General features: G+C 45.0%; 2 protein-coding genes across 3 annotated transcripts in view; one reads left to right on the top strand and one right to left on the bottom strand.

The window, feature by feature from the left end:
* Positions 1-2,919, bottom strand: part of igf1rb (insulin-like growth factor 1b receptor) — a 36,277-nt gene extending 33,358 nt beyond the window's left edge. Inside the window, exon 1 of the mRNA XM_040198005.2 lies at positions 1,970-2,919. Coding sequence (XP_040053939.2) covers positions 1,970-2,060 — 91 coding nt within the window. The 5' untranslated portion in view covers positions 2,061-2,919. The remainder of the gene's footprint in view (positions 1-1,969) is intronic.
* On the top strand, positions 2,706-12,874 carry ap3s2 (adaptor related protein complex 3 subunit sigma 2). Of its 2 annotated transcripts, none has more exons than XM_040198125.2 (6): positions 2,706-2,846; positions 8,685-8,776; positions 9,235-9,346; positions 9,908-9,979; positions 11,122-11,229; positions 11,845-12,874. In XM_040198125.2, exons 2-6 carry the CDS (start codon positions 8,694-8,696, stop codon positions 11,968-11,970), a joined length of 501 nt encoding a protein of 166 aa, XP_040054059.1. In that variant the 5' UTR covers positions 2,706-2,846; positions 8,685-8,693; the 3' UTR covers positions 11,971-12,874. The 2 variants fall into 2 exon arrangements, with proteins under 2 accessions (XP_040054059.1, XP_040054053.1); XM_040198119.2 differs by lacking the exon at positions 2,706-2,846 and adding an exon at positions 7,373-7,629.
* Positions 12,875-12,914: the final 40 nt, after the last annotated feature.

The following is a 12,914-nucleotide window of genomic DNA, read 5'->3' on the forward strand; positions in this document are numbered from 1 at the left end:
CACCCCCCCACCCCCCTCTCTCCCCTCCCTCCCCGACTGTCATGGGAAACCACTCCGAGAGCGGGCTCGTGACACCGCCACACAACAGCGTCTAACCAAAAGTTTACACCTTGCGCTCGGCTGAATGAGAAAAGCGCTGGCAGGTGTAGCGGCTTAATACCCCCCCTCTCCTTTCCTCTCACACGGACACATTTCTACACAGCTGAGTACACAGGCACATCTCTGCAGCTTTGATGAGCTTCCAGATCACATATTTGCTTTTTGATAACCTTCTTTTCCCCCCCGCCCCCCCAACTGGCAGCAGCAACGAGACGATCAGAGGAAAACCCTGAACAATAAGGGTGAGAAATAGGAAGCATTTCGCCCCTCTGAGCTTCACACGCCACTAGCGTGTGAAGCTCAGAGGCGGGCGTGGGGGAGGGGAGGGGAACGACTAATTCATAAACACTTTCCCACATGAGAGGCAAGGTGAGAAGACAAGGATCACACTGGACGGATAAAACTTGTTTGGTTGCTCTGAAAAAAAAAAAAAAAAAAAAAGGCTGCATGTGCAGCAAAAGAGCCGGCGGCCCGTTTACCAGAAGCTTCTCGCCCCCGGAGGCCCGGCTGACACAGCAAACCAGCGGGGAGGCTTGAGAGTCCGGCCACACAAGGAACCTTTAGTCACAGACACACGCACGCCCGGTGGAGTGGGAAAGTGAAACCCGTGACACACAGTTCACAAGCACCTCACTCTTTCCAATCAACAGAACGTGGTCTGTTTTGCATGCGAGTGCCCCTTGGTTTGTTCTATTTTAAAACCCAGACAGGTAAACAACCCCCCCCCCCCCACACACACACACACACACACACACTTAACGTTCACCCCCTCCCTGCCTAGTTTACGGTCAACCTGGAAACATGGGATGGGGGGTGTGATCGCAAAATAAAAAGGCATTTTGGAGAAATGTAGAAGCTTGCAGTTGGTTGGAGTTGAGGGTTTACGTGCTGAGAAGAAGTTGTGAGCTACAGTCCAGCTCAAAGCTGCAGTCAAAGAAGTACAGAGTGTTTACTTAAACGGGTAATCGCTCAGCTAAAATCGCTCACCACGACCTTGTGGTGACCATTGTTTGGCTGATGGGAGGATGTCGCAGACGCCGCATCTTAATGGAAGCATTCGCAAAGAAAAAGGTGTTTCTAAAGTAAACTAAAAGTGCGTGTTATTAGTGTTCATTTAGGAGCCCTTCTGGAAATAACAATATAACACTAAAATGCCAGTGTTAATCGGAAAATCTGGGGAAAGTTAACAAAATATGACTTGAAATCAACTGACCCTTTACCTACTTGGTGTAGAGCGTGGCGACTGGATCAGCCCCTCCACCCCCGGATAAACGCTTCCGGTTAGCGACAACAATCCAGACTCAAATATTGTCTGCGTGTGCGTGATTATTTTGAGTAGAGACGTCTAATCTAATCAGGCTTATACGCAGCCGTATTTGTCGAGGTTCTTGTTTGGGATGTTTTACTTCTTAAATCCTACTGAGATTGTTTATTCGGACTCACCCTGTGCCAATAAAAGCTGCGCATATATATATATATATATATATATATATATATATATATATATATATATATATATATATATAAAAATAAAGGTAGCTGAGTCATGGTAATGAATAAATAAGCACATTTAAATTTACTGTGGTGAGATTTGAAGAACTGGTTATAATATTACAACCAAACTTTATACGGTTAAAAAAGTTGTTTGCACGTTATTAAAATGCGTGTAGTTACATGAGCGACGTATCACTATGCAACCAGAACATTTTTCAGCAGTAGACTTAAATTAATACAAAAAGCATCACAGCATCAACGCAGCATGGAAAGAGCCCGGTTTCCCCCTGCGCGCGCGCGTGTGTAAGTGTGTAAGTGTGTAAGTGTGTGTGTGTGTGTGTGTGTGTGCGGGCGCGCGCGCGGCGGCGTTACTTACTCTCTGCGGTGGCGGGCCGGAGGCAGGACGACAGACCCAGCATCAGACCCCAAAACAAGGTCAAGCGGCTCCTTTCCGCCTGGGACCTCATGCCTGGATGAGTCAATCCGCCCAAATCCTGCAAATAAAAAATGTGGAGGGGAACGAACCGCGACCCAAACGTGCCCGGAATTATTCAAAAGACCCCTTTTCTTATGTCAAATCTCCAGCCAGTCCCCCTCTTTTTTTTTTTACAGTTAGCCGGCTAATGGAGCTAATAGCTTCCACGGGCAGGCTAGCGGGTTAGCCTGCTCGCGTCTCCTAGCGGAGGGTCCACAGTCACTGGTTTATCCCTCGGACTGGAAAATGCGTATTCATGGTTCGGGTTTATTCCCGCCCTCAACGACGCCGCACTGGTGCGTCTAACGAAGCCGACGCGGTTAAACTGGCGGCGGGGAGTCCTCTGTAATCCGCATCTTCACACTCCATATCTGGTGTGGGGGGGGGGGACGTTCAACGTCCCCGCTGCTGGAGAATTCCTCGGGAGGCAGAAAACGAGTCACGCGCGCACCTAAACACGCGATGGAAAGAGCCCGTCTGTGGCGCACACGAACATGTTAAATTGATGCGCCAGCCTCCTCGTGCGAACGACACGACGTTTCTTTCGAAATATCCAGGATGGAAATGTAGTTTCAGACCGCAGCCTCCTCCTCCTCAGCCGCTCATCGTGCACACGCGCACCGCGTTGTTGTTGTGGGAGCAATTCACCTTCATGTCAGCGGAAATATTGAATTTTTGACCGTATTATCTGGCGGAGGACCTGGGGTTATTCAACGCGCTCGGTGGATAGCTAGCGCTAGCTGAGCCGGGTGGCGTCGTCACACCGGTTGGCGTACAGGTACGTTCGCGGTCTCCTGCGACCCGTCCGCAGTCCGCCGTTGCTCGCTGTAAACACGGCGCCCTGCGCAGAGATCGTCTCTGTTTGCCAAGATGAATCACTCCCCGCTTCGGCCCCGCCTTCCCGTCCGTGTAAAGTGGGCGTCACTCTTACTGCAGTTTGGCGACGGTTACCATAGTGACTGGTCTGGTACTCCCAACGAGTCCGTTTTGTCCGTGTGCCTCTTTAATATTATATATATATATATATATATATATATATATATATATATATATATATATATATATATATATAAAGCTGGCGTGGCAAAGCGGTCCTTTTGGAATCATTATGTTAATGGGGAGTAACGATGCCCTGTTGTTGACATATGTATATATATATATATATATATATATATATATATATATATATATATATATATATATATATAACAAATATAACAAATATATATATATATATATATGTCAACAACAGGGCATCGTTACTCCCCATTAACATAATGATTCCAAAAGGACCGCTTTGCCACGCCAGCTTTATACGTACATTTGCATCAGACAATTGTGTGTTTTGTCTGTGTTATCATTCGTTGCTAATCTACGACTGCGACACTAACAACCATACTTTCCAATTCGCCGAATGCGATATTATTTGCGGTGCGCTGTTTCTTAGTCCAGACACCGTCACGGGTCTAAAATGTAGACGGAGTGAGACCTCAGACTACCCCTAAACTCCGTTTACGAGGTGCGAAGGAAATCCGGGAAGCTGATCCAGGATCGGGGTTGTTTTGCTGCTAACAAACACGCAGCAGCGCAGGGTTGCCTGCACAAGGATCGTGTCTGTCTGCACCACTTGTAATTACCCTCCTGCGTCCACGCAGTCACAGCCGTCTTTATGTCTGTGCTGGTGTGAGCCCGCGATTCATAGTCTAATGGAATCGTGAAACGTGCAAATATCTATTCAGTCATTGTATTCACCAAATTGCTTTCGAGGGCCTGAGTTATGTCTGTCTTATTGTTATACAGATAATACAATGACACACGAGGGAAATGTTGTTTGCACATGATATACGCTGTTATCTATTTACCTTTGTTTGGTGTTTTAAAGAACTTTCCAAATCAAAACAAATAACCACATTGATCACCCCAGTGCCTTGGAATACTATATCACAAAATGCATCACCTAAGTTTTTTGGAGCTTGCTTTGCAGCAGCAACTCCTGCAAAAACATTTGGCCCAGGGTTTTCCCTGGAAAGACACCGAAATGCTGCCATCTTGAGGAAAAAGGGAACCAACTGCAAGCTTCAAATCTACTGTCATCTACTGTACATCTCAAGACGGGGGGGATAAAAGCTCTCATTTGCTGAATTAATGAAAATGTCTTCCCTTCTGAAACATGTTGTTATTATGCAGGGCCACAGTGGCCATAGGGCCAAAACCCATGAAAGTGTTGATGCTTGGCCTTGAGCCACAAACAGGATTGTCAGCAGTTCACCTTGGCCTCGCATGGCCTATCGAGCGCCAAACACATCCACAAAACTGAGAGGCTAAATGATCCCATACCGCAGCCCCAACATCTAAATATACAGGTGGACTCATGTGCCGGGAGTTTAAAACCACTCACCTCATCCCACTTATTTTGAGACGCAGTCAGGTACAGTTTCAAGGCTCCTCTGTGTCCAAGGAGATTACGATGCTGTGAAAGGAGCAGACGGTAAACAAAAAAAGGCACAAAAGAAAAAACCTGACCGTTTCAATTATCGAGGCCGCTTTCATCAGTTCACAGAACAGGAGCACGGATTATTCGAACGCCGCACATTACCTCAGCTCTGGCAGACAGCACTCGGCATCCGTCACACCCCAACAATTAGCACTGGAGAGAAGAAGACAAAAGGAAATGCACATTAAAGCTGAAGTGAATATCAGTGGCCACCCAAGAGTCCAGCATACAGTGAGTCACCCTCTAACAAGCGCTCACTGTACCAACATGACCTCCCTGTGCCAGAGAATGCTGTGCCTGTCCACTTGCATTTGTTAAGTCCCCATTAAAGTCCCCATGAAGGGAGCCGGCGGGCCCACCTACCTCGACTGTCCCGGTTGAATCCATTCTCGCGCCGCACTCATGTGGAAATAAGCCTGTTTACCACCAACGGGTCACACATGCTAATGAGCGTCTGTTTGTTTTCCAATGTGCTCATGCAGGAGGAAGGGAATTTAGAGGGGAAATAATAGACGATATGCAGACAACAGCCCGGGTGGCTTCGCTGCGCTAATGATGAAAAACGTACAACAGAGAATTAATGGATATGAAATCAGAACAGGAAATGCGGTCTGACTGTTTGATGTTCGCTGGGTTCTGATCACGCAGAGATGTTGAGTGTCAGGTGGCCTGGTTTGGAGGCAGTGGGGTAGTTGTGGCTCAAGAATCCCGCTGATGGGCTGATGATGGACCCAAAGACCCAATGAGCTTTGCTTCAGGAACCTCCAACTGATATGTGAGGTATGGTATGATGTTGCATTTGATACTTTTTTAGAACATAAACTGCAGATCCTAAGCTCATGAGTCATGACACAGCGACAACCAGAAGTCCGGTTTTATCATTTTCTGTTTTGCTTTTGTCGGTTGAAATCACATCTCACTCGTTTCGGCTCTCGTTGCTTGCAGCTTTCGTGAGAACCGCTCATCCAACAATGTCACACTAAACAGTGTGTTTCCTTGCGCCCTGAGCAGCACACATGCCATGAAATACACCCAAAGGACCACGGAATAAGCCTCGTTGAAGGGAAAAAACACCTAATTCTTCCACTGGTTGTTAGACGTCTTCACAAAGACACCCGTTTCGATCGGCAAGCCTTCTCTACTCTCGGGTTGTAAACTGGTGGCCCTTCAGGGCTGTGTGCTCGGCCCCCTCCTGTTCACCCTGTACGTCCGCAACTGTTACCTCAAACATGAGAACTATGTTGTGAAGTTTGCAGATGACCTTGTAGAGTGGTGCTTGGAGAACAATCACTGCTTAATGTAAGACAAACCAAGAAGCTGATTGTTAGCCTTTAGGAAAAAAAGAGACCAAGAAACAATCATCTCAAATACCATTAAATTCCTGAAAATCAACAACCAGTCATCGCAAGTCTCCATCCTGGTGAAGAAAGATTGCAAGTGGCAATATATTTTCGAAGGAAACTTGTGCCCGTGCCAAAGTCCTATCAGATCTTACAGAGGAATAACATAGTTATTGTTATTGTCGTGTAGGGGTGCCTGTAAAGAGCAGAAATTCGATTAAAAGACAAAAGCCACTCCAGCTACAACCCTGCTGCCGACTGGAAACAGATACAGAAGATGAAAACCCTCCTCTGTGCCAACAAACGAAAATGATCTGTAGATAGTTTGCCGTTATGCAGTACATGATTGCACATGAACATAATGTGTCCATTTTATACACGGCAAGTTCAGTTCCAGGGACGTTTAACTTAAGGACTATTACCTACTGCTAAAATAAAAATAAGATTTGTAATAGGACAAGCACAGATGTGACTGATTACATTAACGATGGTTGAGTTCCATTAAAGTGTCCCGTTGAGGGACGACCCACATGGTGCCTGCACACGTCAACGTGAATCAGATACATCGGTCTACGACTGCTTTTCCTGCTGTTTTCACAGCTGCTCACCTACTCGTCAAAATGTCTTCAGTGAATAAGGCCCCTTGCTTTGTGATAAGGGACAAACTTTTAAATGGTGTCTTGTTTCACATGGTGGTCAGCGTCGAATGAATTAATTGACCATGTTGGAGTTTTCAATGCACTTATGAAGAAACTTGATCAAGATTAATGGCTAGGAACTTTTTACCATTGGCCTTTTATTGAGTTTTTTTTACGTTAAACTCTGTTGCTTGCAAACAAACTCTCCTGACGGCTGCTAGTCACGACACAGGAAGGCACAGCTAGTGTGATGTCACTGCTTTGAGATTTCAAGGCAGCGTGGAAACAAAGATACAAAGAGTCCAGTAAATAGCGTGATGCCTCAGTTACTGGTGAATTAGTCACAAAGACTGCGAAGATTATGTAATGTGGCGGTAAAGATTCTCAGAGCTCCTGATGACACATGGGAAACAGAGAAAGAGGGGCCGTATAAAATAACGCCTTAATGGGAAAATCATTAAATAAAATAAGCATCAATAAATTGTTATATCACAGCGTTCTAACGAATCTAAAGATATGTCCTTTAGGTATTGTGATATTGTAAATTGTAGTGTTGTATTGTATTATTTTGGAAACAGAAACATTCCACTAAGACTAGAATCAGGTACACAAAAAGGTTTTAAGTGAATTACTGCTACTAAGTGTACTATGGATCTATTTTTTTCACATTTAACTAGATCAATTTAATCTAACACATCGTGTCTAATCTAACACTTTGATATCTGACTCAGATTCCTGCTTACACGGTTCTAAAAAATACTCTAATAGGTTTCTGGTCATCTGAGTGTAGTCGCGCCTTCATTTCTCGCCATCTCCGTCCTTTTCCTGCCCGGAACAAATAGTCTGAGGCGTTCGTCAGCGGTCGACTGCTGAATGTGGTGACACAACCGGATGTTGCTGATGCGCTCATCCGGCAGCTGAGAGGCTTTGCGCATCCTAGCTAACGTTAATCTTAACCTCAAGGTTTTAACATTTTAACCATAACTTCATATTGCTGTTTGACAACACAAAAGAACCGCCATGATTAAAGCCATCCTGATATTTAACAACCACGGAAAGCCGCGGCTGATCAGATTCTATCAGTATTTTGTAAGTATTTGTGTTCAAAACGTTAGCGCCTCTCTGTTGCTATGCTATGTTTACTCTTTACTTTGTGTCAGCTGGACACACATCTTTCCAATATTTACTTACAGGTGTGTTTGTCTGTGTTGGACCTGTTTGTCATTAACCAACTTGTCACCTCTTATTCAGGCAAACATCGCTCTTTGTAACACATTTAACAATGTACACTTGTACCTGCAGTATTAAACGGTTGGGATTCGCTTTTAGCTTCATCGGTTATTATTAACTCCTCCAGTTTCTCCTAAACACAAACACCCCGTAATGACAAGGTGAAAAATGTTTTGGGGACATTTTTGCAAATCTATAAAAAATAAAGAACGAGAATACAACATGTACATTTTCTATTAGTGCCAGGACGCTCACAATTGAAGTGCATTCTGTTTCCACTGGTCATCCACTCCGCAGCACTCAACAAAGCAGGCCTGTATTTATGAAATAAATTTATGAAATGCAGAAGCCACTGCTCGGTAAAAAGCACATGACAGCCCGCATGGAGTTTGCCAAAAGAAACCCACACAGATCTCTGGTCTGATGAGACAAAGATTGATCTCAGGCGAGCCAGGAATATGACTTCAACCAGATTGAACATCCAACCTGATGGGAGGTTGAGAGGTTCTGCCAAGAAGAATGGGAGAAACTGCCCAGAAATAAGTGTGCCAAGCTTGTAGAATCAAACTCAACAAGACGTGAGGCTGTAATTGTTGCCAAAGGTGCTTCAACAAAATATTGAGAAACGGCTTTGAATACTTATCTGCATTTTATATTTTTGTTCTTTATTTTTAATACATTTTTAAGAAATGTGCATCAAGCTTTTTTTCACTTTGTCATTTTGGGGTATTGTGTGTAGAATCTCGAGGAAATAATTCTGAGATGCACTATATATTGCTGCCTATTATCAGACCGAACTGAGTTTATTTAGACACGACGCAATGCTACTTTACTCCCCAAGTGAATCTATTAAGCAAACTCAGACTACATTTTCATGATTGGTTGGCACATAACAGCCTCACGTTTTCTTACAGACGGAGGACATGCAGCAGCAGATCATTCGGGAGACTTTCCATTTGGTATCTAAAAGAGACGACAATGTCTGCAACTTCTTGGAAGGTGGAAGGTGAGAATTGCTGTTTAACCAGCTACCAGTAGGTCAGAAAATCGCACTTTGAAAAGGGAATAACCAAGCACGTATTCCTACTTTTTGTGCATCTAAAAAGCCTGTCGGGTGTCTGTGGTGATGGATTCCCCAATTACAAGCAAGCTGCTGCGACTCGTTCTTTTATGTTGGGATCGTAAATATACGAACCCCTGGCCCATCAGGTTGTCCCTCAGTCTGATTGGACAACCTTTGGCAGTGAAGATGAGCAGCGGATGACTGCGGCTGCAGTAGCATGAATTTATCCATAAGATGGAAGCAAAACTCACAAAAGCGGACCGGGACTCTTGTGCACTTGTTTTCATTTCTCTAATTCTCTCATTTATTCATAGCAAACTCTTATTTGTTTCATTCCCTGCTGTCACAAGCACAGAGCTGCAATCCTCTTATAACGTTGCGTGTTTGTTTCCTTCTCGCAGTCTCATCGGTGGCTCCGACTACAAGCTCATCTACCGGCACTACGCCACCCTCTACTTTGTCTTCTGCGTGGACTCGTCTGAGAGTGAGCTCGGCATCCTGGACCTGATCCAGGTCAGCTTATTCTCTATTTAAAGACAAATGTGTAGGGTTTTCCATGGCCCCCCAGCTGCTTAACACGCTCCTTTCTATTATATAATGCTGCATCTGATTCATTTGTTGCCTCCTCACTGGTTGCTTTTAGTGCCGGGGATCTGAGAAATGAAACTTCACTTCTTCATGGAAATCCCTCTGGAGGAGATGATAAACAACGATGACGAAAACAAATATGTATTTATTTTATTTTGGATAGCTCACAAGAGGCCCAACTTATCCACACCCACACAAATTACTGCCTAAAGTCCTCCCACTGATTGCTGACATCAGGTATTTATCAGCGGCGAGTCAGCATCAATGAATGGGAATAACAGCCGAATAAAAGACATGCAAAACAAGTGACTCCCAGAGAGTGTGCCAACACATTGCCATGCAAAAGTGGGAATAGGGACCGTCTGTACTTCACTTATTCAGTAGATTAATAAGAACTATGATAACAGTCTCTGTACGATAACAACATCTGAATTTTATTTGAGACGTGTGACAAATGAACTTCTTCTCTCTCTTCCTCATTCGTAGGTGTTTGTGGAGACGCTGGATAAATGCTTTGAAAACGTCTGCGAGCTGGACCTCATATTCCACATGGACAAGGTGAGTGGGGGTCGCGCTCGGAAGCAGACTCAGCAATAAGAAAATGATTGAAGAGAAAGACATTTTGCAGGAGGGCCCAGACTCAGTAACTAGAAGTAAACAAGGTCAGCGAAGGCCGCTAGGTCAACGTCCACGTTGGCAAATCATTTCATCGTCACACACTTTATGGGTGCGTGCCTGTGCCAGCGTATCGGTGCGGCCAAACGTATATTAAAAGTACAGTGTGCCCTGAAACGTGTTGCCTGAAGCAGTGGGACCATAGGAATGTTTTGTTCACGTTCACTCCATTATGATTACAGTACATGTGCCAAGTCTCTTGCGGCGGAGTGTTCTAAATGGTTTTGTTTTTTGTATTCAGTAAATGTGTGGGATGAGGGGATCTTTGTGTTTGTGAGCGAGCAGGCAGGATCCCCGAGTGAACATGTGGCGTAGTTGCGTGTGTGTCTTGGACCTCTCCATGCGGCCAGCTGCGCCGCTGCAATCGATCCAGTTCCTTTCACCGTCCGGGCCCAGAAGCTAATCGCATACATGTACACGACCATCTTGATTGAATTTCCTCAGCAGGAAATTGTTGTCATGTGGTGCAGTAGGAGTTTGGCGTGAGGAATGTTCCCGAGGAGGAATTGGGAAATGTTTTTACCAGAGACTTTTGCTTTGCAAGCTGGACAACACTTCACTGCATTGCCTGTGTATCTAGCTTACTATATACTATACATTACTAATTTCAAAGGTGCTCCAGGAGTGCTCGCTGTCCTTTCTCATCCATAACTCATTAGACGGTGTCATGTTCCACAGTTAGGCTCTCTGCCCTCAGGGATTTACGGCCCTCAATGTAAAAGGGAGCGTTTTAAACTGCAGGTGAGCCACGGCAGCGGCGTTCCAGTCACGACTGAATTCTTCAAAATTGGGTTTTTCCGTCTCTCGCCCCCTTTGTAGCGTTTGGTGTAAAGAAACACAAATGAGCCGAGGAATGTTCAGATGCAGGATGGTGTGACGCCGAACGTCCCGCCCCTTCTAAACCGTTGCAGCTGGCTGCGGTTTCTATTATATTTTTCGGTGTGACATCCAAGTGTTCAGTTGCATTTAACCCGAAGACACCCTGAATGGCCGTGTGCTAACTGATGTGTGTCGTCCGTCCGCAGGTCCATTACATCCTGCAGGAGGTGGTGATGGGAGGCATGGTGCTGGAGACCAACATGAATGAGATCGTGGCCCAGGTGGAAGTGCAGAACCGCTTGGAGAAGTCCGAGGTCAGTCGGTTGTGACATTAAACATCACCTTCGCCATCAGCCTGCCAGCAGACTGCTCGCAGCCGGGATTTGTTTGAGTCAAACGGGTCTCGTGATGACGTCGTGTTGTTGAAACAACGGACCAACCAGAGCTTAGCTGGCTTAGAAGCTGGACTGTGGATATCATCTTCCCACTACCTTCTTAAAAAGGCAAGCGTTGATGAGACTGACTGACTGAAATAACACGTGACATAACTTGAGGGGAATTTATCACACATTTTGGTGTGTAAAATCATTTCTTTGATCGTTGGAAAAGAAGTTAAGCAACCGCTGCCGGTGATTGCTACTGCAGCTTCTGGTCCATAGAAGTCTGTAGTACAACGTTTTGGGAAGTACAGTTATTTTGTTATTTCTGATCAAAATAGGCTACAACCCCGACAGGGTTAGCTTAGCATTATGACCTGGTGGAATGTCTAGCAGATGTTTCTTCAAAGGTATACAGACTACTACTAGAACTCAATCATTTACAAGTGTCACAGCAGGTAAATCTTTAGACGAGTTTTCAATCGGCTGTAATCACACACAGATTGTGCTCACGGAGGCTCACAAGGTGTTTTCCACTCCTTGTTTCGGCAGGGAGGTTTTTCAGCGGCACCCGCTCGCGCCGTCTCTGCTGTGAAGAACATGAACCTGCCCGAGATTCCCCGCAACATCAACATTGGAGACATCAATATCAAAGTGCCGAGCCTCTCCCCGTTCTGAACAGCCTGCTGAGCTCCGCAGGGCTGATGTACTACTGATGCTGCTCCGCTCCGCCCAGTTCTGTTGTTCCTACGGGGAAAACCAGAGCAGCTTCACGTGTGTCATCATGGGACCACGGCAGCTTATTCTCTTCCATCATCCTGATCTTTTCATATGAACTGGCGACAAGCAGTGGACTTTATTTGAGTTCTGTTTAACACATGTTGCAGGTTGAGGCCCGTTGAAGGATTTGCACGATAATGTAAAGTTGATTCTATAAAATGTCATGAGGATTTTTAATATATATGTATTTCCTCCTATTCATCTTATTCTTGGTTTTACCCGGTGGAATTCCTACTCTCTCCAGAAGAAGGACTGTGTTGGCCCGGTGCCCATTTTTCTTGCTCAACTTGTCCAAATCTCATCATTCATCAGCCGTCGTACTTTCTGGGGATCGAAAACTTTCCCCTCTTTTTGGATCGAGCTTTGTTGGACTTTCACCATAATAAGATATTTTGTTTTCAGCATTGTGTTACAATAACTCATCTCCTGTTGTGTGTGTGTGTGTGTGTGTGTTAATACAATTTGGGATTAGACTCCACTTGGCTCCTGACAAAACTTGTTTCGTAATATATTATCTCCTGGACATCCTCGTAATTTGCAAATGACAGTATGGCTCCCCTGGGTGCAGCAAATGCAAATGCATTGTAGTTACAGCCAAGCTGTAATGTGCTGCAATAGTATCTGTTCAGAGAGGCAGCAGAGTCTTGTGTGTTTGTGACCCTATTCCCCGTTGTTTTTTTTGTGATTATGTTTGTTCAAGCTGGTAGAGTTTCACTGTCACGTCCTGTCAAACCAGTCTGTGCTAAAGACTTTGAGCGACGTTGCAAATTAAGTGAATAAAAATACCCCCCCTCCCCTCCCACGGCTGTGCTTTGCTTTTTTTTAAATGTATTTTCTATACC

This window comes from Gasterosteus aculeatus, chromosome 12 (assembly GCF_964276395.1).
Source record: "Gasterosteus aculeatus chromosome 12, fGasAcu3.hap1.1, whole genome shotgun sequence".
In the NCBI taxonomy this organism is placed as follows: Eukaryota; Metazoa; Chordata; class Actinopteri; order Perciformes; family Gasterosteidae; genus Gasterosteus; species Gasterosteus aculeatus.